Consider the following 24942-nt stretch of genomic DNA (forward strand, 5'->3'; position numbering starts at 1 on the left):
ATCTGCTTCTGTTGTGTTGTGTAATTTAATATACAACCAAAATGACTTGTCAAAAGTATCTCATGTTGGACTTGCTACACCTCCTACTGAGGATCCAGATTCTTTACTGCTCAACCTTGAAATCCATTTTTGTACATGGAACTTACCCGGCAGATATATACTTAGCTATAGACTCCGTCCGTCGTCCCCGACAGAAATTCGAATTTCGCGGCACACGCTGCAGGTAGGGTAGGTCGAGGTGATCTACCGCCCCTGCCGCTGGGTGGCAGGAATAGGAACGATTACCGTTCTAGAACCAGATTTTCTCTGTCGCGGTAGTGTCAACATACGTTGTTGCTACCTCCTGACTTGATTTTCGTTTTTTCATCGCCATCGACCTTCTGGGCTGTCTTTTGCAGGGAAGTACTGGGTCTTTGGTTTGGCATACGCTTTTATTAACTTTTTAATGAATTTGGCTTCGAAATTTCGAAGAATATATTACGTGAAACTACCGAATTTTTCGGTAGACACTTATATTTTGCAATAAGGGAAATATTGATATTTTTTTTTTTCACTAATACGTGTATAAGTGTTAGAACTTGATGAAGGAAATATAAGATCTAACTTCCTACTTTAGGAAGTCAGAAAGCATATAACTAGATACGCTTCCTTTAGAAGCTTTAAGAGCTCTCGTACTAACGAGCAGTTAGAGTATTGACAATTCTAGTAGTTGTTGCATCCTCATCACCTTCTTACTCCACAGAATCTACAAATTCATATGTGCAAATTTGAAGATAAATGGATGGAGCTCAAAAGGCGAGCTCTAAAAAGGTAAGAAGTGAATATAGTGTTTCCCAGTTGCAGTGGAGGGTGCGTCTGATCGGCTCCGTAGCGCTTCCAGGCCTAGACCTCTTCCAAACTCCCAGACCCAGTGGAGGAGGAAAGTTGACAGCCGCAGGAAGGTTAGGGAGAACCCCCACCGGTCAGGCGTCCCTCGGCAGGTTCTGTAGAACGTCCCAGACTGCCAAGATAGCCATTGATAAGGCATCCTTAAAAAAGTGCGTCTCTTCATCTTACATCCGAAACGACGAAGAATGTATGTTTGGAGTGATCTAGCGCGTTCTCTGAAAACTAAGAGAACACTGAGCAAGAGCCAGCCGCTGCCATGAAGCCGCGTTCCAGCAAGCTAGCGTGAGGTACGTTCCTATAGCCAGCAGCGAGGCGCGTTCCAGCTAACAGACTAGCGCGAGCCGCGTTCCTACAACCAAACGCGAGCCACGTTCTAGAAAATTTTTCTTGGCGCAAGGCGCCTTCAAAGAGACGAAGCGCCAGCCTGGCGCAAATTGCGCCAGAAAAACAGACGGCTAGAGCAAGGAGCCTTACAGTAGAGTGGCAATCAGAACGATCCTTCCATTGAACGTTTCCGGGCAAGAGGCTCTTTCTAAAAGGGGTCTAGTAGGCGCTCGGAACTGTCAGGGCGCACGGGACCTTCCACGCAAGCGGAACGTTCCAGGAGCGAGTCTCCTTTCTAGCGCGCGGAACATTCCAGGCGCGCGGAACATTCCAGGCGCTAGGTGCAAGGATCCAGGCGCCAGAATATCCTTTCTCTATCTGCCTCGGCAGGGAAAGAAGGTAGTAGAGTATCTGCTGTATGAGAATACGATACGGCAAATCATAAGCACATACCGTAGTTACTTCTTTGCTGAGCAACTCAATTACCAGTATCCTTCCAGGAATTTCCTAGGAAGGACTACGCTTAAAGGGATTGTTAAGACAACACCTACTTAGCTTCTAGATATATCGAAGTCTTGTTTCGCTTAGATATGCATTATAAGAACTTCCTGAAGTTCGATAATAATGTTATAAGATTCCTTTATTAAATGGAGTAGCTGGCAACTCTGGAAGAGTAAGGCCAGTCGGCTAACGAGACTGCTATCGCTTAGGCACCAACGCAGTACAAACAACAAGAAGCAGTATCATGTAGGTGTCGGTCATGAGTGGGCGGTAACATATGTCTCTCCTGCGGGATGGAATGAATAACCGTGTCTCTCCCCTACAATCGTGGTTTTAGCCTCGGATTGAGGGGATAGTTAAGCAAACATAAATAAAATATTGTCTGCCTTTTGCTAAGAAGCTTTCAATAAGAAAGATATTACATTTCAATGCTGTTTACCGTAGGTAACATTTTTAAAGGATTCTAACGCAGCGAAACTCTATATTGTATAATGCTCTCATGCTTACGAAAGCATGGCTTATTAGAGTACATGCTTAGTGAGAAGATGAATGTAGTAGAGAATTCACTTTAAGACTACGGTATGGTCAAGTCTTATGCACATACCGAGGTTAACTACAGAATTCCTAGTATCCTTACAAAGGTTTCCTAGATTAATGCTGTTTACCACAATGTGACAGTATTATAAAGGATTCTAATACGGCAGCGCGCGATATATATAATTCTCTCATCCTTTCGAGAAACGCACACAACCTTTTTAAATTCGGATATTGCTCAAGAGAAGTTGGGTGAGTCGGATGGGAAACATTCTCTTAGGCAGAAGTTGTCCCTGAATGGACTATACTACGTATATAAAAGTTTTTTCCCACTAAGAACGGAATTAACATGTGAACCATAAAGGCATAGATGTTATGGCACATAACCTAAAAAGAACTAGAAGGAAGCGCCAGCCTGGCGCAAATTGTGCCAGAAGCACCATCCAAGATATTTTCTCTTTTGTTTAGCGAGTTATTAACCTAAGAGTCCAGTAGCCTCTCGGACAGCAGGCTCGGTAACGGCAAGATTCGTTCCTGATTTCGTTACCCATTTAATCGAAAAGGGTCGCTTACAAGGAATGATGAAATGATTTATTTTAATCACTTAGGCCAATTCCACGACTCTCTCATATCGCAAAGAGCATCGAGAATCTCTTTTTTCGCCCCGGTTCGCGTTAACAAAAGAGAACCTATTTGGGAACAGACACGGAACGTAACGATCCTTAAGAGGTTCGATGCAAGATTTTGCATGTCCGTGAGAACCTTCTCGATCGAAGATAATAACTGTTAACATATGTCTAACATTTATTGAAAAGAGTTGTGAGAAACCTGCGGAAAGTCTTCTTCATAGATCTCTTTGTAAGGTAGAAGACGAACAGGCTTCCTTTAGACTGCTTCTTTTTCCTCGAACCAAGAGAGGTAGCAATATAAGACATCTTTAAATTTAAAGAAGGGGAATAAACTTTAGCCTTTTTTTTTTTTTTTTTTTTTCCCCTAGTTATAAATTCTTAACAGATATTAAGATAATTGGGCGTCAAAGGAAGAGAGGATGTATGCCTCATTTTGGCCTTAGAGAGGTTGGATTCACAGAAGTCACGTTCTTCTCACAGCATGTTTCGTAAGGCTTTTCCAAGAGTATCTGGATATTCTATCAGAATCTATTATAAATAGACCTATAAAACCTCTCCACTCTGAGTCTGTCCGCGTGCAGACTGACCAGAAGTGGACATGAATGAGAGGTTTTTTCAAGGTAAATGACAATAGTCATGGCTAAGACATAGAATTGCTGCAGATCGTGCTAGATGGAATGAGGAAACTGTCCTCTTCCGATACCTCTGTGAACCACATAGCGAGGTTTTTTCTTCACTTTCAGAGGGAAGAATCACCTATGTATATCTGCTATCAAAGAACGCAGTAAAAGGCCATACTCTGTCTCTACAAAGGGAATTAGAGATAACAGAGGATTAAGATCTTCGGGATCTTATACGATACCGCAATACGACAAGAGTAGGATATCATGTACTTCGAATGGGATTTTTTTTGTGGCCACAGATTCCGTGTTCCGACAAAATGGAACTGCTCCTCATCTAACTTCTTTGAGGAAGTTTATGAAGGAATTCTTTGTTTCTCTTAACCCTAAACGACCAAGAAGACAAGTGAATTTTTTGTGCATTGGAATCTCGCATCAGATTCAATGGAGACTCGGCAATGGGTTCTTGCCAGCATAGTATGTCTGGCAAAAGAAATAAATCCCTCTATTCCTGACGCAACGCTTTCAGGGAGAAGTTTAGTTGCCCAGGCAGGGTACTTACATTTTCATCTACAGAAGAAGAGATGGTTTAAACGTTTGCCTACAGAGTCTTCGGGGTGCGATGAGGGCTCAAAATGCTTCCCAGAAGGTATTCAGAAGGATACAATAAGAGCTAGAAATCAGGGTTCCGCCCAATTTCAGCTCAGTCTCTCCTTCGACTTCCAGACTCCTTCCCTTCCTTCGGGCAAGGATAGGGAAGATTCTGCAACGAGGAACCTCATCAACATGTAAGAAGAGATCTCGTTAGCAAAAGAAGTGTTCACGAAGGATCCTCCTCGGAGGAAGACTCTTCTCTCTCGTGTTGTTAGATATCCTGTCGTCTACTGGGTGTAGCTGACTAAAATCACCTCCCCTTGCCAGGGGCCAAAAGCTCAAAGGGGAAGAATTTCTTCCACCCTTCTCCAGTCTCCTGATAAACTATGTGGTTGTTCAGGCTCTCGGACAATGTAGCGCCAGCCAAGCGCCAAATGCCAATACAGGCGAAAAACGCCAGAGGCGGACAGTTCCAAGGAACTCTGTCATGGTCGGATACTGAGAAGGAGCGGGCCTCCAACCTGGCGCAAATGCGCCAGAGGCGAACAAATCGGACAGATATAAGAGTGTCCGATGTGGACATCGTCAGACAGCCTAGAGACTCTTCCAAGCTCGAAGCTCCAGCAAGTGTGGAGGAGCCAAGCCAGGCGCGAGGCGCCAGCCAGGCTCTAGGAGCCAGCCAGCTCTAGGAGCCAGCCAGGCTCTAGGAGCCAACCAGGCTCTAGGAGCCAGCCAGGCTCTAGGAGCCAGCCAGGCTCTAGAGCCAGCCAGGCTCTAGGAGCCAGCCAGGCTCTAGGAGCCAACCAGGCTCTAGGAGCCAGCCAGGCTCTAGGAGCCAGCCAGGCTCTAGGAGCCAGCCAGGCTCTAGGAGCCAGCCAGGCTCTAGGAGCCAGGCAGGCTCTAGGACCAGCCAGGCTCTAGGAGCCACCAGGCTCTAGGAGCCAGCCAGGCTCTAGAAGCCAGCCAGGCGCCATCCAGGTGCCAGGCTCCTTCAAGGCTAGGCTCCAGTCAGGATTGAGGATCCATCCAGATGCAAGGCTCCTTCCAGTAAAGAGAAACCTAAAGCTCTGTCATGTAAGAGGGCTAGTCCCCATTGATATGATACAGGTAAGGCTCTGCCATGTAAGTGGGTCAGCCCCCATTGGCACGATCCGAGAAGGCTCTGTCGTGTAAGCGGGCTAGCCCCCATTGACATGATCCAGAAGGGTTTGTCAGTCATAGGTCCCTACCTCGCTGAAACTCTTGAGGCATGCAGACTCATAGACAGTAATCATGAAGTCTTCTGCCAGGCTCCAGGTGCCTTCCAGGCGCAAGGCACCAGCCAGACGCAAGGCTCCAGCCAGGCGCGAGGCGCTAGCCAGGAAGGAGCCAATCAGGCACCAGCCAGGCGCGAGGCGCCAGCCAGGCGCAAGGCGCCATCTAGGCGCGAGGCTCCAGCCAGGCTCTAGGCGCCATTCAGGCGCAAGGCTCCAGCCAGGCGCGAGGCGCTAGACAGGCGCTAGGCGCCTGCCAAGCGCTAGCCAGGCTCCAGGCTTCACCCAGAAGAGATCTATATCAAAGAACGCCCTGGCCTTTCTTTGAGACATTGTGATCTCCTAAGCACTTGATAAGTGCATTGATGATTCCTTCAAACAGCTGAGAATTAAAAGCGCATGAAGTGCGAGCTTTTCCGAATTCTTGTTCTTTCCCTAACAATATGTCATAAGGACATATTAGCTGTCACATACGGGAGATGCAACTCTGTGTTGACTTCCCATTATCCGAAGGATGTCAAGATAACCTTCGAGGGATCCTTCTCTCTTGGTTGATACGTGTCTGCGGATACATTGCTGGGATAGGGAGCAGATACTGATCCTTAAAACTAGTGAGTTAAATTTTATTTAACGTCGTGTTTTTTCTTTGGGTTGTTTGAAAGGAGTTTGTAGATAACTCTTTTCAACTTAAGCACTAACCCTCGTGTTAGGATCAGGTGATCGGGATCGGTGTTGTGCTCCTTAATTATGCCACTAGGCATAGGCATATTGTCATGTAAGAGGCTCTGTCGAGTAAATGGATAAGACCCCATCGACAGACCCACAAGAACTCTTAGCCATAGGTCACATCCTCGCTGAGGCTCTTGAGGCGAAGCAGATTCCTAGGCATTAGCCATGGAGGCTTCCGCTGATCAAGTAGGAACCAAGGTTTTATTTATTTAGTTACCTACAACGTATGTTGTTTACCTGTCTATTCAGTAAATAGTTGTCTCTTTCCCACCACCAAGGGTGTCAATCAGCTAAGTATATATCTGCTGGGTAAGTTCCATGTACAAAAATGATATTGTTAAGATACAATAAAGTTTTGTTCATACTTACCTGGCAGATATATACGATTGATGGCCCACCCAACCTCCCCTCAGGAGACAGGTGGAAGAGAAAATCTGGTTCTAGAACGGTAATCGTTCCTATTCCTGCCACCCAGCGGCAGGGGCGGTAGATCACCTGACCTACCTGCAGCGTGTGCCGCGAAATTCGAATTTCTGTCGGGGACGACGGAGTCTATAGCTAAGTATATATCTGCCAGGTAAGTATGTACAAAACTTTATTGTATACTAACAATATCATTTTTGTGTTCTTGAATCCCTGCCAAACCAAATTGGGAAATTGCCCTCTCTAATGCTGTGTTGAAGGAAAGTTTCACAGAATATATAGTTGCAATTCAGAATATTTAAGTACAATACAGTGTGAGGTTTAAGATTTTACTATGTACATGGTAATACTTTGCAATATCGTTATGTACGTATATCATGCGGTACTTGAAGACCTACCCTATTGTAACTGAACTTTTTAAGGATCAGTTCCATCTAGTTTCCCAAAGTTACAAAAGTTCATTATTATGAGGTACTAGTGTTTCATGGAAACATCAAAAACAGTGATAAGTTTACCAGTGTGAATAGAGTACTATTCCATTTTCATTCATCAGCACAGCAGAGAGAATGTTATTCTATGGTATTTACTACAGTAGCTTCCTTCCACAGAAGTAATAGGTACACAAAGTTGCTGTGTTTATTCGCTCTGTTTTTCACCGATTCACAAACCTTAATTTCATTAAGTATCAGCTGTTAGTATATTAGTACTTTTTTGTTATTTTTTGTAAGTGCTGCCATCTAGTAAGAGTATATTGCTGGACACTTGAAATTGGATGCAGGAATTAATGAGGGATGTCTATTCCATATTGACGTTGGTGTATATTGTGTTATTTTAATGTCACTCACCTTAAAAGCTTTACATTAAGTTATGGTGCCTTGCATATTTATTTTTGTCAGCAAGAATGGGCAGTTCAAATAAAGGGTTTTAGTATTATGTTGTAAGAATATGGCTTTCGGTCATTTTAAATGTGGTTAGTGTGACAACAAGGCCCTCATTGTTGAGCGCATTGTTTCAATACCATGTATGTGTGCGCTTGCATGCATTCATGTGCTTCCAGAGGACTCCCTCAAGTATGAGTGTGCTTTGTACATTGGGAAAACACTGTTGCATATTATATTGATTATAAATTGTATGCTATGCTTGAGCGCGGTGATATACTTTGTACAGAAACCTAGATCATACCCTTGGTAAACAGGGATAGCTTTGGAATAACATGTCAGTCAGTTTACATCACTGTCCTTAGAAAAAGTGTCCAGCAAATCTTGTGCTAAAATCATTGGGTCTCTTGTCTCAGAAATGGAATTATATGAAGTATGTGATGTGAAAAGAAGTACTGTACGTACTGTTCTTTGACATTGTAACAAAGGTTTTAAGCTATGAATAATTAATAAAAATAATTGAATTTGTACATAATAATGAAAATTGGCTTTAAATGAATACTTTTTCGTAATCTTTCCTACTTATTGCTCAAGTCAAAATTTGCCTCGTGTATTGCATGACCATTCTATCTTTCAGGGCTCCGTATTTGTAGAGTAGACTTTAATTCTTATTGGGATTGGGTGGTTAATTGTAGTTGAATTAATTCTGTTGTGGTGCAGCTATTGCCTTCACCTGTTAAAGATTGAAGTGAGACGATGCTTAATATTTATTTCTTCAAGGTACAATTTTCAGATGTTAACATGGTTTTCCTTTCCTTCAAATAACATGTAACGTAACGGTAAGCAGTCTTTAAAAGTGTCTTGTGTTAGATTATTTGATCTGCCTTTGTATAATGATGATTGTCTTTTTGCCACAGTCCTTTGACTATAGTTTGAGCTCCTGTGGCACAGGATTAGCAGAAGAAATTCTAATTGCCTAGAGTGTAAGGACTGGTAGCTTTAGACAAGTTCCAAAAGGCTTGGTATGTTAGTAGCAGTTATCATTATTACTTGCGATACGGCATTAATTTTTCTTAGACAAGTTTGATACGTGCAGCCATTTCAGGATCTGCCTTTTTCTCATTGATAATGGAGAACTGTAATGTGAATTATAGCTTAGGTACCTTCAAGAAACACTAAGCAACAATTTTATTGTCTGCTGTTTGTGAGCTCCCAATGAATATCTGCACCATTATCACTGTAACACATGGTGGGTGCTAAACAGCCACGCATGATTACCTTCAGTGATATCAGCTGTGGATGTTTACTGTTATCTCCAGAAAACAGACTAATATCTGCAGTTGCCTTGTGTTGATTATTTTTTTTTGTAATATAGAGATTTTGGGTCATACTTTCAGCCACCAACAGTTGAAAGTATCTGCAAGATTTCAGTGTGGAGACATTCTCCAGCATGAACTGATCCAATCCTGATAACACTTTCACTTCTTTGCTCCTCCATTGGAGAATGCGCTGTACTCTTACACTTTCATGTATGTTTTCCCACCATCCCCCCATAGGTTATCTGCTAATGCAACTTAGGATAGAGTAGTAGTCACCACTGAGCATTTTACTTGAGCTCACGTGGTAAAATTATGACACTGAGAGATCATCTGAAGCATGATGCAGTACATAGCTTCCTCTTTTTATATTACTTTCCTAATGGTAACCTGTTATGATGTTCTTATTGACTGTGATGAGAGTATTTTTTTTATTCTAGTTTATTTGTTGACTTTTTATTACAGGTGATAGTAGATATTCAAGAAAATTTATAATATTGTAGTTAGTTTCATGAACAGCTTGATTCATTTGCTTGCTCATTTCTTTCAACTCTCAGTCTTAAGTTGAGGTATGAGTATTACCCTTGATAATTGTAGCACAGATGTAAATATTCCATTCTTTAAAAGTAGTTTTAGCTGTCTTTTTTCACCATACTCTTAACTTCACTTTGTCTTGCCAATTCTTTTTAAAGTAAAATCTCATTCCTTCCAAAAACAGCTAAATTTATATAAGAAATTTATCTGTATATTTATAAAAAAAATTTCCACATTATAACCCCCCTCCCCCATCGAAGTATTTGTCCTGGTAATAAACAGAGTGAACTGGCTGCTCCACCTAATTATAAACTAATAGGTGGCTCTTCTTAGACAAGGGCTGTATGTTACTTCAGACCTTCTAAAACATTTTATATTCCATAGTTACAAACCGTTACTTGACTGGACCTGTTATCATTTCGGTACCAATGTATCATTCTTTAAGATCACCTTGTTCTTGCTGAGGGTGAGAGATGCTCCTCAGGATAGGGAGACCCTGATCACTTGTTCTGATTAGTTAGTACAATTGTTCCCTGGCATTCACGGAGGATGTGTACCACACCCACCCACTGGTGAATACCGAAATCCCCTCTAAAACCCTTATTGTAATTGTCTATTTTGAGAGTTCAAACTCTAAATATACACCTGAAACTATCATGCTAAAACATTTATATATGAAAATGTGAAAATACAGTAAATGCTCTATGGAAAAATCTGCCAATAGGTGAATTTTCCCTGAATAATTTGGAAATCACAGAAAAATCCGAGAACAGCTGAAGCTGCGAGTGCTGAACCTCGAATAAGTAGGGTTGACATTACAATCTTCTATTTTGAATTGATTGACAGTACCTGAACCCAGTGTGATAGAGAAATGGGGTGACCTTATTGAAAGGGATTAGGTTTTACTTATGAAACAAATAAAAGAATCATATCTTTGGGCAAAATGAAAATTATCTGCATGGAAAGGAAAGAGATTGGAGTAGGGAACACCTCTCTGGTTCAAATGGCACCAGCAGCTAAAGAATTGCTCTGCTTGAATGAGTCTTATAGTCAACATACTCAAGGATGTATTGTTCATGAGTTTGGAATTGCTAGCTAAGTATGGTCTAACCTGGAAGGGATTACCAAAGTTATGGTGGATTTTTGTCTTACTAAGGAGGGTCCAATATTTTATGAGGAGGATGGAAACAGTAGTCTTTTTAGCATCTTTAAGTTACTACACGGTAGACTTGATTGATGAACTTGGTCAAAGCAGAAAAACAGAACTTTGTAAACTTTCAGCCAGATGATTTGTAAATTTTTAGAGACTAGACAGAAAGTGACAGATGAGCAAGGCAGCAGAAGACTTGGATCCATGGTAGCTTCAAAATATAATTCTTTTCTCTTATAAGAGACAGGTGTATCTCCTTTTTTGTTAACCTCCATTGAGTCAGAAATGAGAGGGTGGCAAAGGATCCCAGGAGAGTCAAGCGAAGCCAAGGGAGTTACTGATTACCACAGGTTACAGAAGAGTCAAGCGAAGCTAAGGGAGTTTCTTATTACCACAGGTTACAAATGTATTTAGATGATAAAGCGGGCAACTTTGCGATACATTTGAGAACGAAAAGGCTAAAGGTATTTCAGATGTGATGTGGCCCCCTTTCCCTCTCGAAGCTATTGAAGAGGCGTTAGTGCTCAAGTCCCTCAGGGAAGACCAAGGAAATAAGTTTTGTAATAACATCCACAATGGGGGACACCTGACTTAGGTTTTGTCTGTCATTGAAATGGAGTGAAGAAATCATGTTAAAAGAAGAGTAGGAAAGGCAGTCCCCAGGTTACGGCTATCTTGCTGTACGGCGCTTGTATCATGGCGCCGTTAACCCGATTTTTTTGGCACTGTAAGTGGTTTAATGGTGCCATTACCTGGTTTATGGTGCAGTTACCCAGTTTATGGCACTGTAACTTGGTTTTATGGCGCCATGAGCGCTATTTATTCCTGGTTTGCAGCGATTTTGGCTTCGGCACATCGTTGGGAACGGAACCCCTGCTGTAAACCGGGGACTGCTTTAGCTTCTTTCCTATGCCACCAGCCGTAGAACTTGGACCAACTCTGCTGGGTGTAATTTGAGAGGAACCACAACCCCCTTCCTCTAGGAAGGCAGGCCTGGAGGTGTTAGGTTTGAGGGTCCGTAGATTCTGGAGTGCTATGCTAATGAAAAGCTGATAAAGAGAGCCAATCACAGGGAGAGTTACCGGGGGGTCTATTATAAGGCAGGTGATGTCTGAAACTCCACTCTTGTTACTGTAGTGCAGTGAGATTTAAGGATACAAAGAATAAAATATCCCAGCAATAATATCCAACTTTTGAGCTGTTGGCTCTAGGAAAAGGGGTCATTAATTGAGTAATCATATATAAGTGTAGAAAGGAGAGAGCCACATGTAGTGAGTTCCCACTGCCAAAAATGCCAAGGTAGGTCATTGTTTAGTTTTCGTGTTCTCCAATACTGAAGGGAGAAGGACTGTGCCTTTTATTTGTAAAGGAAGCCAAAGCTGTAGGAGCTTGCCAGCATGTATGAAATGAGGAAAGATAAGTTCCTCAACCCGTTTAATGTTTGAGAAATTGCCCTTTCATGTGAGTTAGTGCTCTCTATTTAGAACAAGTGTCTTTTGGCTTACTGATTGCACTAAAAGAACTAAAGCACAAGTAGAAAATAGTGTTGTGCATAGTATGAAAGCATCTCTGTAACGCTGGACGAAGTACTGTAGTACTATTAGTCCATAACGTCGAGAATAAATAGGTAGCTCACCATTTCTTATTAACTTGGATAATTTCATAGCACTGATTCATAACATAAGCTGCAAGCCATGAAAACTACATTTATACAAGTCATGCCTGGAGTTAGGAAAAGTAAGTCATCCGGTTAGAGTAGACAGCTCTCATTAGAATTAGACTAAATGATGGGTCGAAAAATAATTGAACAGCAATAGAATCTTCACACTCCGGATGAGTGGCTGTTCATTGCTCACCTGGATGCTACAAGAATGGTAATACCAAGATAGCAAGTGATTCTAAAACTGGCAGTGTCAAGTGATTTCATTTTGGTTAGATGTAGGTTCACCCCAAACAAATCATGCAAGGTAAAAGAGTGGTAATTCTACAAGTAATTTCAGCCACCAACTTAAGTATAGTAGGAAGTGATTACTGTCAGTTTATCTCAGTAATTAAGGAAGGATATTCTCTTATCTTATTAACACACACCACCATAAGCACTTCAACTTTCTTATTACAAGTGTTTTATGGGTTTTATCACCACAAATCAGTGACAAGATCTGAAGATGGTTTGTATTTATGAAATAGTTGGTTTTAAATACTGTAGCTGTATTCTTTTATAGAGCTCTTATAATCTATCAAGAATAATGCATATACTGCATTTTCAAAACTGGTATGTACCCAGTTGTCATATTGTCTAGGAGTATTTTGTCCTCCTGTTATTTTGGAAACATCACAGCTTGATTTTGTATTTTCTTTTGAAGGTAATAAACCTTTACATCTGCTCAAAAGCACTGATGATATCATCATATTCATTATTTTATTTGTTTAAATCCATCTTTAGTTTTTATTGCAACAGCTACATATATTTACATATACTGCCTGGATTTATTCTTGAGCACCCTTCATCATACAATACATCATTTGTGGGTCTGTTCCACCTCAAGGTAACAGTACACCTGTCACTTGAATAAGAGATTAATGGATTATGGATACACAAAAGAATTGGCTTTTCATATTATTGAGGAGAATAAGGAGTTCTCCATCTTGACTGTTGTAGAATCACTGTAACTGTTTAACTGAACATGATGTATAGATAAGAAAGTGGGCATAACTCTCTTCAGGAAGATTATTCATCAGTATTGATATCTTTACAGTATATCTAAAACTTTTAGTTCACAAAAATGGAAAAAATAAGGCCAGGTTTTAATATTTTTTTAACATTCAGAGAAAATTGGTGATCAAATATAAATAAACCATGCCAGGAAACCCACATATTTATTGTTTTTTCTTTGTCACTGGGAAAAACACTTTAGTTTCCCATAAATATTTGATATATTTACTATCTAACTACTACACACTAATAGGTACCAGGAGTCAGAACTATATTTGCCATTTTTGAGTTTTGGGAAGGATTATTGGATTATCATCTCGCAAGATTTTCACTATAGAAATTTTTGACCTCTTGCTTTCTTCAAAATCACCAGATTCACGGTGTCATAATTTTTCTGATATGAAATTATTCAGATATACTACACTAGTTATAGCGTTGTTTAAGGATACAAGAATGACTCACTTGCCTGGTCAGTTTTAGTTAGATTTAATATCTCAATTTTAGGCTGTGCTAGACTTTTTTCTTGGTTAGATTTTCCACTCTGTTTGGCAATTGAATGACCTGTATGATACATTCCATGCAGTAACTTGAACTCAAGCAAAATAGCATAAAATTTTAATTGATGGATTCTCAATAACTCAAGTTATTTTTTGAAAACTTTTATCATAGTAATATATTTTTCTTGATACTTGTGAGATGATTCCCAGTGTACGTATACTATATTATTGTGGGAGTTGAACAATAAACACACGCATACATTTTTTCTTTTTCGGTGAGGTATGCGGCGGAGGTTATTATGTATTATGTCCTGATTTACATCATTTTGTTGTTCACTCTTGTGATGTAGCTTCATTGTTATTTTAGGAAATATTTATGGAAGGCTCACTTCCTCTATGCAATTCTTTCTTTATCTTTGTGCTTTTAATTTTCTTCATTGTCACTTTGTCTCAGTGTTTTGTTGGCTGCAGCTTATTTGCATCAGAAAATATTTATTGTTAACCAGAAGTCTTGAAAATGACTGGTTCCCTGCCATTAGGATGTAATTTGTTAGTGCAGTACTTGTACTGATTTTGAATATAGGTACTACATGCGTACCATCAAAGACCTAGTTTTTCTGGTTATGGGATACTCAGATTTTTTTTTTTTACCTTAACCCACAGCTGGCAAACCAAAGAAGTCTCGGAGGGGTAAGCTATTCACATGGCTTGTTGAATTTGTAGATGTAAATACATTTAAGTATTGTGGATCTGTTAACATGAATGTTTATGATTGATTTTCTGAATGGATATTGTTGTTTAGAAGAGAACTTTTATTTGCTATTAGTTATCATTACTGTACACACAGCTTTAGTGCTGTTGGGGTGAAAATATCTGATCATATGGGTTGGAAACTTTAGTACAAGATGACTCCTCCTCTGTCCAAGACCAACATCCTGTTTAGCATTTAAAGTCTGCAGTCTCACTTGAACACAAGGTAGTTAGGTTCAGTTTCAACCATGTCCCAAGAGAAGTGCTCTGCTGAAATTCAGTGGAGTTCATTGAACGTGACAAGAAGCATCTCGCGTCCAGTTCACAGAACCTGTTCATAAGTAACTTAAATACTGGCTTCCACTTTTTTTTTTTCTCAAATCTTTATTTTTAGTTTATTAGTATTCTGATGTGTATTGTTAGTGTTTATTTATTGTACCAGTTCTTATTGATTTAAGGAGACCAGTTCCCTTACAGTGTTTTACTTACACTTACTTTCTAGCTTCTGCTTCATCTACCCATGCAAACTCCTAGTAGAGAAAACTTTTGGTTGTTGTCCTGCTCCCTTTTAGAGGAAGGAGCTCCCTGTGCTTCGGTAAAAAGGTAAAATGCGGTGTGGAAGCTTCTCAGCGCTTTCCTTGTCACACCCCAGTTTTCGAATGGTTCAGCAAAGTAAGGAGCACAAATGACACAAAGTATGCTTAGTGCTTCTCTCAGTCTTAGATCCCACTTTGTTTCCTGTCTTGTTTATTTTTTTATTTAGGCTTGGGCTAAACAAGGGTATTTGGTTACCTGCCCTATTGGCTCTTGCATAATAAAATGGTAAAAGGTGTAGATGCTAGCACAGTCATAAAAATAAGAGCTGATTTAGTAGAAAAAAAAATTATATTATGTATGGCTGTATACGTGCAAAGTTATTTTGGGAAAATAAAGTACAGTATTTTTGGTATTTTATCTTTTCTTTTGCAAGTCAAGTGATGAGCATCACTGATTTATACTATAAAACAATATTCAGGTGCACTTTTGTTTCATGAACAGTTACATATGCATGTAGTATATGCAGTACATAAAGTGCAATATTGTACAGGTATATACGTATGGAATATTTACACAGCAGTACCATACATATACACATTTGCATTATGTAATTGTGTGGTTTATCCATTATATATTCACGAATAGAAGTGGCTAGCTGCTTTTTGAATCATGCTGCAATATATAGTATTTAAAATAGATAAATTTATGTTGAGTGGGGATGCATATGGCAAAATATTGTTTGCTTCCATATTAAGAAATGTTGAAAATTTTAAGGGGTTATATGTACTCATTAGATAGTGATCAGCTGGATCTTTTATGATCATGGAAAATTACATTCTGTTAATGGCTGAGTGAGTAATCATTTTGATTTTTTTGCTAGTAAAAATAATCTTACATTTTCCTAAATGGTGAATATTTATGAAATTTTTTCACTTTTATTTTGTTATTTTACCCCCTTGTTTGTATTTCCCTGTATCTTACACCATTATTTTTATTGTCATTTGTTGTCAGTGTATTAATTTCAAATTGTTACGTTGTGAAATTGGCTGATGAGTCTAATTACCGGAAAGTCAATGACAAATGATACAGAGTTACATAAATAAGAACCAATTTTGGATATGTATTCCATATTGCCCATTAGGACCAGAAGAACTTAATGCTTTCATTTTTATATGTATGTGAAATGATGATGGCACAAGATGAGACCTCTTGCCATATGGGGAACCCTCATCCAGCTACGGAGAGAGATGCTGAGGGGATTGCTTGCGTTTTCCATGCGTCATGCTTATTACTGTACTGTCATTATCATTCTCTCTCGCTCCCTCTCGATCTCTCCTCTCTCAATTTCTCTCTCTCTCTCTCTCTCTCTCTCTCTCTCTCTCTCTCTCTCTCTCTCTCTCTCTCTCTCTCTCTCTCTCTCTTTCATAAAGTCCTGTCCATGATGAAAAAAGCTTCTGCTGTAATTATTTGTAGTATCATGACCTTCACATTGTGCAGTGTCTGTACTTCCAAGATTTTTCTGGGTCAATGGAATCAAGAGACCAGTGTCCATACTAATGTAATTTTGGTTGGCTTTGATGCAAGGGGGATTTTCTTTCCTGGGTGAAAAAGGAGTTAATGACACTGTATTAGGTGAAGTATCCAGTATCTCGGTTAGAAATATTCTTGCATTTACCATGAAGTCAGATAAAAAGTTATTCCGCGCTCCTCTTCCTGCTTACTCCAGTCTCTCTCACAATAAATTGTTTTTTTTTTTTTAGGTGCTCTTGCTACGTAGCAATTGTACCAACATCAAAAGTAGACATGAACTTGCCAAAGCCTTCCCTTCAGCACCTGGGAAAAGGAGAAGTCCTATCAGTGCCTCAGATTCTGCTTCTGTTGGAGTACCTTATAACACAAATGATAAAACTTTTCATGCATGTCAAAATTCTAAAAACAGTAAAAGAAATCCAAATACAGAAACCATACTCCCCTTGTACTGGGAAGCAGGAATATTCATACAAGAGAAGTATCAAATTCAGTGCAGAAAAAAGCAGAGAACAACAACTAAAATGTGTGTAATGACTATGCAACACTAAACAAACAAAACAAAAAATCCTCCTGTTCGTTATTTGAACCAAATAATGAACAGAGTTAGGGAACACCCATTAGCTGGAAGTCTTACATAGTGCAATCACTTCATCATTGTTCAGCTGGAAATGAATTGGCAGTTCTTCAGTCCTTGTAGAGCACAAGTAAAATAAGTTTGACATTGAATAAAAACTTCATTAGTTTCAGTATTAAAAGCACATGAGTTGCCAAACTTAGAGACAAGCAAACATTTTAGTGAGACTGATTTTTCTGTTTTTTAAAATTTGGAAAATATGTTCCAATTCTTATTGTTTTATGTTTAGAGCTATTGAGTGTTTCATATGCTTTTGTCTTATGATTATGAACTTTTTTCTTTTGCTTAAAAGGATTTAAAATGTCGTCTCAGCCAAAAGGTGAGCAAAGTACGGTGTATTCGAGGTGGTTGACAATGTTTTCATGTTAGACAGTGCCTAGAAATGACTTTCAGACATGCCCCATTAATATCCTAGGAGTAATGTACTTCACGTTTTTAAACCCGACAATGTTACCTTGTACATAGTGTACTATTTGTGTGCTACCTATTTTTGTACATCACATGGTAGTGCTTATTTGAGCTTTTATTAACTGGCCTTTACAGTTATTGACCTTTAAGAAGAAGACATTAGGGCTTTACTGCCAAGTTTGAAGTCAATCATTACTGTTTGAATATGGAATGTTGTGACTTCTCTTAGAGTGCTTGTGGGAAGTTACTGCATAACCCTTTTGTACATAATATCCAAAGATAAATTCTCAGGTTGAATAGCATGATTAAAATCTGTAATTTAGCAAGTAATGTAATTTACACTAGACTTTTTTGTTGTTGTACTTTATATTGAAATAATACAGGTACTGGATCTAGAATGCAGTATCTTAAAATATTTTCATGATAGTGAAATTTTTAGTACCTGATAATTTAAAAAAACATTTTCTGCTACAATGTTTATGAGAGCAGTTATATTTTACCATTATTACATGATATGCATAGGAGTTTTAGTGCTTTGAAGAAAATTCAGTAGTATACCTTACTAGTTCTCAGAGTGAGGCATAAAATCATCCAAATGTGCAACTAAATTGAAATACCTGATCCTAATAATGCGCTTTATTTGAGAAGCAATGTTTTGATATACTGTGTATTCAAATTATGTCATGTGAGAATTATAATGGAATTTTGTGAGCATCATAATGGAATTTCTTTGGCACCTGAATCTGTGGTTTTGCATCAGACAGTCTAGCACTACATTTTCATGACTGTCGAGTGTCTTCCGCCATGAGCGTGTCATTATATTACTTAAATTTTATTTTCAGATTACCGCATCAGCAATGGTGACGTGAAAGAGCCCCGTCCCTTGTCATCCTGCGGTTCAGACGACGCCGTTAAAGTTGATGTTAGAAGATTAGCAACACTTCAGAGAGAGAGTTGTGTATAGCTACATACAAGCATTTAGGCTAAATATTTTCTCACTGCAATCACAGTTTTAATATAAATACATAGCTATTTATTATGCCTTAAACTTTCCACAATGTACCAAAAGTATATTCATTAAGAATGATGGGTTGTTCTTTGTTTGAACTGTATTATCACCCCCAAACGCTTTTGAACATTTGGGATACATTAAGGGATCATTATTACTCTGTATATGCTGTATATCAGAGGATCTCGTTTTAAGAAACTTCCTTAATGCTTAAAGGGAGCTTCAGGAATCAGGAAAACTAGTACTGCAATGTGTAGTTTTTAAAATAAAACTTTTGATTCTCAAAATATTTCCCATAAATACCAAATTAAACAGTAATGGTGTATTGCAGTATCCCCTTCGTTTTGACAAAGAATGACCCATTGTGCTGCCAGCATTGCAAGGAATTCCATGAAAGATTATCTTGACTGAGAAATCTGAAAACATCGTAGAATTATTTCTTGTTTGAAAGGTTAAATATTTACTATTTACTTTTTAATAAACTGTTTTGTTTATTTTATACTGCGTTAGTTTTATAACATGCAGGTCTTCAATATTGGCTACACAGGCAATCCCCGGGTTGCGCCAAAGTTGGCTTACGCCGTTCCGAGTTTATGAAGCCCATCCGATGGAATAAATATGGCTCCAAATTGGCAAAATGGTCAAAATTTGGAGGTTTTTGATGAAAAACTATAAAAATACAGATTATGTCGTTTTCAAGACACCCAAAGGATTAAAAGTGAGGTTTTCTTAAAATTTCCAGCAAGGTTTTCAGTTTTCGCTGAAGCCCTGTAACGGAAACCCTATTGTAAACCGGGGACTGCCTGTACTTGTATAAGTCAGTGGAACATGAAAAAGATTGAAACCTAATAGTGGCTTTAGGATGAGCCCTCTGTATAAAAGTAATTTATACATACTTTTAATTTGGTTTTTGTAAGGTTGTTTATATCCTTTACATGTTTTATTAAGAGTAAATTGATCATTATTTCACAAGGCATAACAGATAAGATTGTATCCACAATGCAAATCTACTTTTGAACACCTTGGGTGAACTATTCTCAATACACTTATATTTTGTCAGATCCCTACCAGTGACAAAGACATTTGTCAGCCTCCTCTTAAGCCAAACATTCTGGATTCATGTGGCTGTGAGTTTTTCATATTTTCTTTTGTGACTTTCCTTGTGTCTTCCAGATTCTGGATGTTTTTGTTTTTGTAGTTTTTCACAAGAAACTGGATGAAGTTTGTTTTGAAAATTCAGCTGATTCTCTGGGTTTACAAAACTTAGGTGGGTGCTAGACTTACAGTGAGCTGTGTAGTGAAAATGGTAAATTTTCAAGCTAATTTGCATTTCTCGTAGGTATACAAATAATGGATATCATTCATGCAAGCAGGACCTTTTGTTAAAGCTTGGAGATACTTTTTCAGTCTCATGCTGGGTTGCAGGTGATCATGCACACATGCCTCTGCATACCTTCAGTTAACATACCTTCAACCAGGATAATGTGTAGATGTACTTATACTTACGCTGTCCACCATAACTGTTGTTGAGATCTTTGCCCTTAAGATGGAGACATGAGATGGGGTAGAGCAGTAGCTTGTGGATGCTGAAAGGAGCTTGTCTTGGCAGAGGTAAACTAAACACTCCTTGATTTGCTAAAGTAGACCTGATTAGATATCTGGTATCAGGCAATAAGGAGAAGACTGGCCCCCCCCTCACTTCTACACACAGAATGGGCAGTTTGATCTTTAGCTGGTTTGCTTACAACTTTTGCTGTGGAAGGGATATGGGCAGATGCTGTATCAGGACGGGTATGGGACAGAGCAGGCTCAGAAAGGAGAGGAGACAGTGCTGGTATCTATTCCACATAAGACGTTAATAGTGCTTGTATATATTCCTGAGAAGATACTGACAATGCTTTCTTTCTTCACCCTCTCCCTTTTTGAGCTGTATCTCTCCCACTGGGAAGGACTTGGAAAACACTTCTGGCTGCTGCATGACAAACATAAAGATTGAGGGTCAGTGGTGGGCATAAACATGAGATGTAAACACACATTATCACAACCTGGACGTCTGTGTACGCTGATCACTCTTACTTGGAAAAAAAAGAAGTATTCTAAACACAAACAACAAGCGTTGGCAAAACAAGCCCCCAATCGTAAACCAAGTAAGACAAAAAAAATATTAGATGAAATGTTTCAACAATGGCAATGGCGATGAATGTGAGAAAATGCACCTTCATAGTATGCTGGTCAAACAAAATGAAAGAATGTATGCACCCAGTTACATTCAGAGCCCAATTTGACCCCAAGCATTGTGCATTCTTCAGAGGACATGTTATATTGCTATGTTATATCACTCGTGCTCAGATTCTCAGTCAGGTATAGTTTATATCTGTGATTATCCTTTCTAATCATTTAGAAAATTAGCATATTTAAGAAATCCTATGATGATAATCTTAGCCCTAGAAGCCTAAAATGTTGCTTGGATGAATATTTGTGCTTTTGTTTCTGTTGTAGCTTTTGCGAGTTTTTTTACATGAGTGTACATTACCTTAGCCAGTAGGTTAATGTTATCCCTTCCTTTATGAGCTTTACAAATGAGCAAATATATTGTATGAATATAAACAAATACACTGTTCATATGTGCATGAAATTTTTTGAAAGTGAATTACAGCTCCATTGACAAGATGGAATGACTTTGATCCCCTACTCTACAAAGTCAATGAATTTGTACTGGCTGTGACATCAGTGAGTTACGTACCTACTGGAAAATCAATGACACGACGTAAACTTTTTCTTCCATTTCCAATACTTTGTTTCTCGAGAATTTTTATAAGTAAATTTAATACCTATGCTTATGCATGCTATACAATAAATAGTTTTGGTTCTGTACCTTTCAGTTTTTTGTATTCAGTACAAAAGTTGAACTCTAACATGCCTGAAGCTCATGACCCAAAATATTCATCAATTATTTGACCTATGTAACTAAGTTATAATTAAACTGATTTAACCTGTCATGAATGAGAAGTAATTGTGTGTGGCACACAGTAGCTGAGTATGGCCCATTTCAACATGCAAAAGACAGTTTATTTACTTAATAAAAAATTTAGATTTCATATATACTGATTAATGGATGACATTTCAGTATTCTGCAGTGTTTTTGAAGATTTATTTCATATATGGCATTGTTTGTAGAACATCTACATAAGTTTTTTAATTTTAAGAGCTTTACAGAAATCTGTGTAGTAAAGTCTGCTGCGATTCATGGCACAGGTATGATAATTTATCTACCAATTTATCTCTATTTACAATGTGCAAATGTATCTATTGGTAACCCACAAACATTTGCACTCCTTGGATTTCACATAGAAGACACTAACAGTTCTGCATTATTCTCAATTTTACCAATTTTACCTCGAATAAGTTTGGAATTGGAAGGAATTGTTCACATTGTATATATTACCATTTTGTTTTAACACTTTGCTGGTTAACTGTTTAGTTTTCCATAGGATTAGTATTAAATCATGAAAAATTATAAATTTACATGGAAATGACAGGATATCTGAATTTGCTCAGTTGTGGCTGGCTGTTAATTGGTAATCCTCATGCACAAAGTTGAGCCTAAGCTAGTTGTGTACTGTAAATTCCAGTATATGGAGTGGTTTGTATGTCGTAGCTCGAATGAGGCACAAATCGCCTTTGAAACAAATCTAAAATTGGCTCCATATTCTTGTCTGTTGTCAAAAGAATTTTTATTTTCATTGTGTAATTTACAGCAGTTTTGTTACATTTTATCATACTGAAACACATTTTAACATTACAGGTGTCAAAACCCTTTGAACAGATTGTGCAACCCTAATGTAGATGTTAGAAAAGAAGAAAAAACTGTTACAATGCTTGAAAGAAACTACTGTAGAGTGTAAAAAAAAAATGGGCTTCAAAAGATCAGTCTAGACTTCTTTTTAATGGCATAGATAATTTTTTTGTATAGATGTATTTTTACAATTTTGTTGGTGTTCCAGATATTTTTGCTTTTAAATTTTATTGCTAACATTATTCAAGTGCTCAAGATCACTATTTTCCTTTTTTCTTTTTTTTTCTTTTTGTTACTACAGTATATTTTACTGCTAAGATGATTTCAGTCTGTGCCCCTAAATGTCAGTTTCCTTATGTAATTGAAGGAAAATATTAAACTTTTAAAACAAATTTATATATTTTGTGAAGTATTCTATGTATATACATAGCAACATCCCAGCTCATTATTTTTTACACATTTGTCTCACAGCGGAGGATTTTTCCTCATGAGGTACAAGTTTGATCAAATTCTCCTATACTGTACAAGCAGTGTTTTGTTTTTTGCTAGCCCTCAGTTTATATTTTATATTCATAATTTTAGCTGGGTGTCTTTAGTATTGAACTTTCCATGTTGAATCTTTAAAATTGTGTTGTTGTGAATTCTAAGTTGTATCCATGTCTTGCAGAAACTTTCAGTCAAATTTTATTCTGCCGTTGCTGTCTCGTGCCGTAGTTTGGTATTTTATTTAATAGAATCACTCTCACTGCGAGCAGCTTTCGAAGCAGTAATATATACAAAGCACTTTTCATCTTAGAATCTAGAACCTTTTTATGGCTGTGGTTTTTGTCACTTTCCAGATTTTTCTCTGTATCAGTCATTAGATTCTTGAGGTTTGCTTTTCTAAAGTAGTCTACCATTTTCCATATAATTTCTTCAGATATAAAATGCAGAAGCTATATACTTTCATGAAAATTTTGCTGTTATATATATCACTGTACTTTATTATTACAAGGAAATAATAAATGTTGTATTTTCTTTTGGACAGATTTTCTTTGTACTATTATACAGTATATAGTGCCATACCGTAATTTAATGTTGAAATCTTTATCTTACCAAACATTAAATTGCCAACACATACGTCACATCTTTTTTAACAAATAATTATGTTTTTATTGCTATTTACTCAAAAGATTTGTTCATTAGATTGTATTTGAACAATAGGCAAGTACATACGTATATGCCTTGTTAATCAACTTGGACTTCACATGTTTGTAAGTTTAATTGGTGCTTGCAATGAAGAGGTCTCTTTATGATCTAGGTAATTGGCAACTCCAGGGAGGCATGGCACGTTGAAGAAATGTGAATTTTATGTCTCAAGTGATCTAAAATAAGATCGTCATATGTCTCAGAGGTAAAGTTTAATCCCATAAGAAAACAAACTTGCATTTGATACAATAGTGATGCAGGCAAAACAGTGACCTGTGTTATCTATGTGTCAGTCAAAATTTTGTGAGCAAAAAGCTGCCTGTGTTTCATCTTTAGAAGAATTGGTGCTCGAACAGATGCTTTGGTGAAGCAATATGAAGTTGCTCCTTCTTTGACTAGGCTACTTGGGAGTTTATCTGCTAGAACTGTTTTAGTAAGGAACTTGTTGCAGCCACATGGAAATTACTGTCTACATTCAGAATCTAACCGTTACATCCAGAAAGCATTTTATAAAAAAGAAAATTAAGACTTTATTATGAGCTGTCTGTTGTACAAAGTTTTTTCTAAATCTAGCTACTCTAGTGTACAGTCAAGAATTGTTCACCTTGTAAACTGTAAAATAGTTTCCAATTTGTGCTCACCTATTATAAATACTTTTGTAAATATTGTATTCAAAATGTTTTTGTGGTTTGAACTTTTTAATTCAGGTACTTTGTAAAAGTAGTTTTGAATAAGCAAAGTTCAGCATATCTTCCATTAGAAAGACTCAACAGAATTATGTAATACAGCGGTAAAAAGACCATTTGCAAACGATATGTTGCTGTGAAATCTGAAAAATAAAGCATAAATTTTCTTATGTTTCTGTCTGTTATTAAAAACTGAAGATTGATAAAGCAGCTATGTTTAGAAAGAGCTATGTTTTTGGAATATGCTGTAGTAGTTGTAAATCAGGTGATTTATAACTATAGCACTTTATGCTGCTGACTTTGTTATTTTCACATTAGATTTTTTAATGTATCTTTTTCATATGTCCCTTGGATATGCCTATTTTGGTGCATCTTTCATTTGAGATTATTTTTTATATTTCGTGTATTAAGTTTGTTGCTTGATAATAAATATTTATTTACTTCGTTGATGACGTTTGTGTTCCCTAGAAACTTTCATTACTATGAGCTTTGTAGAACTGATTTTGTAGGGTGACTCAATCCAGGTCTGACTTGAAGGTTATGTTCATATAAACTACCGTTGCAGCTAACAAAACTAAAAACTTAATGACTGATTAAAAAGGAAAAAAAAAAAAATACAATTTTTACACTAGGCTAATGTGTATTTTTCCTAGGTATACACTATGACCATAGTTTTGTATGTAGAATACTACTATTCCTCAGCATGACCTGGGAACAGTTCGTGAAACCTGATTATGTTAGGTAATTGTAAGTTGGCAGGTGAGTGGAAGCTTAAGATAGGCTGTCAAGCTGTCCTTAGACACTGATGACTATGTCACCTA

The 24942-nt window shown here is 37.9% G+C and overlaps 1 protein-coding gene across 7 annotated transcripts in view; it reads left to right on the top strand.

The window, feature by feature from the left end:
- The window catches only part of LOC135199457 (monocarboxylate transporter 10-like), a 110702-nt gene extending 86137 nt beyond the window's left edge, over positions 1-24565 (top strand). For 3 of the 7 annotated variants that reach the window (XM_064227526.1, XM_064227527.1, XM_064227528.1), the window contains exons 10-12: positions 14247-14273; positions 17327-17353; positions 18285-24565. In XM_064227526.1, coding sequence (XP_064083596.1) covers positions 14247-14273; positions 17327-17353; positions 18285-18406 — 176 coding nt within the window. In that variant the 3' untranslated portion in view covers positions 18407-24565. Of the gene's footprint in view, positions 1-14246; positions 14274-17326; positions 17354-18284 lie in introns of those variants that run through there. The other 4 variants (XM_064227531.1, XM_064227530.1, XM_064227529.1 and 1 more) reach the window with 3 other exon arrangements.
- Positions 24566-24942: the final 377 nt, after the last annotated feature.

This window comes from Macrobrachium nipponense, chromosome 25 (assembly GCF_015104395.2).
Source record: "Macrobrachium nipponense isolate FS-2020 chromosome 25, ASM1510439v2, whole genome shotgun sequence".
Taxonomy (NCBI): domain Eukaryota; kingdom Metazoa; phylum Arthropoda; class Malacostraca; order Decapoda; family Palaemonidae; genus Macrobrachium; species Macrobrachium nipponense.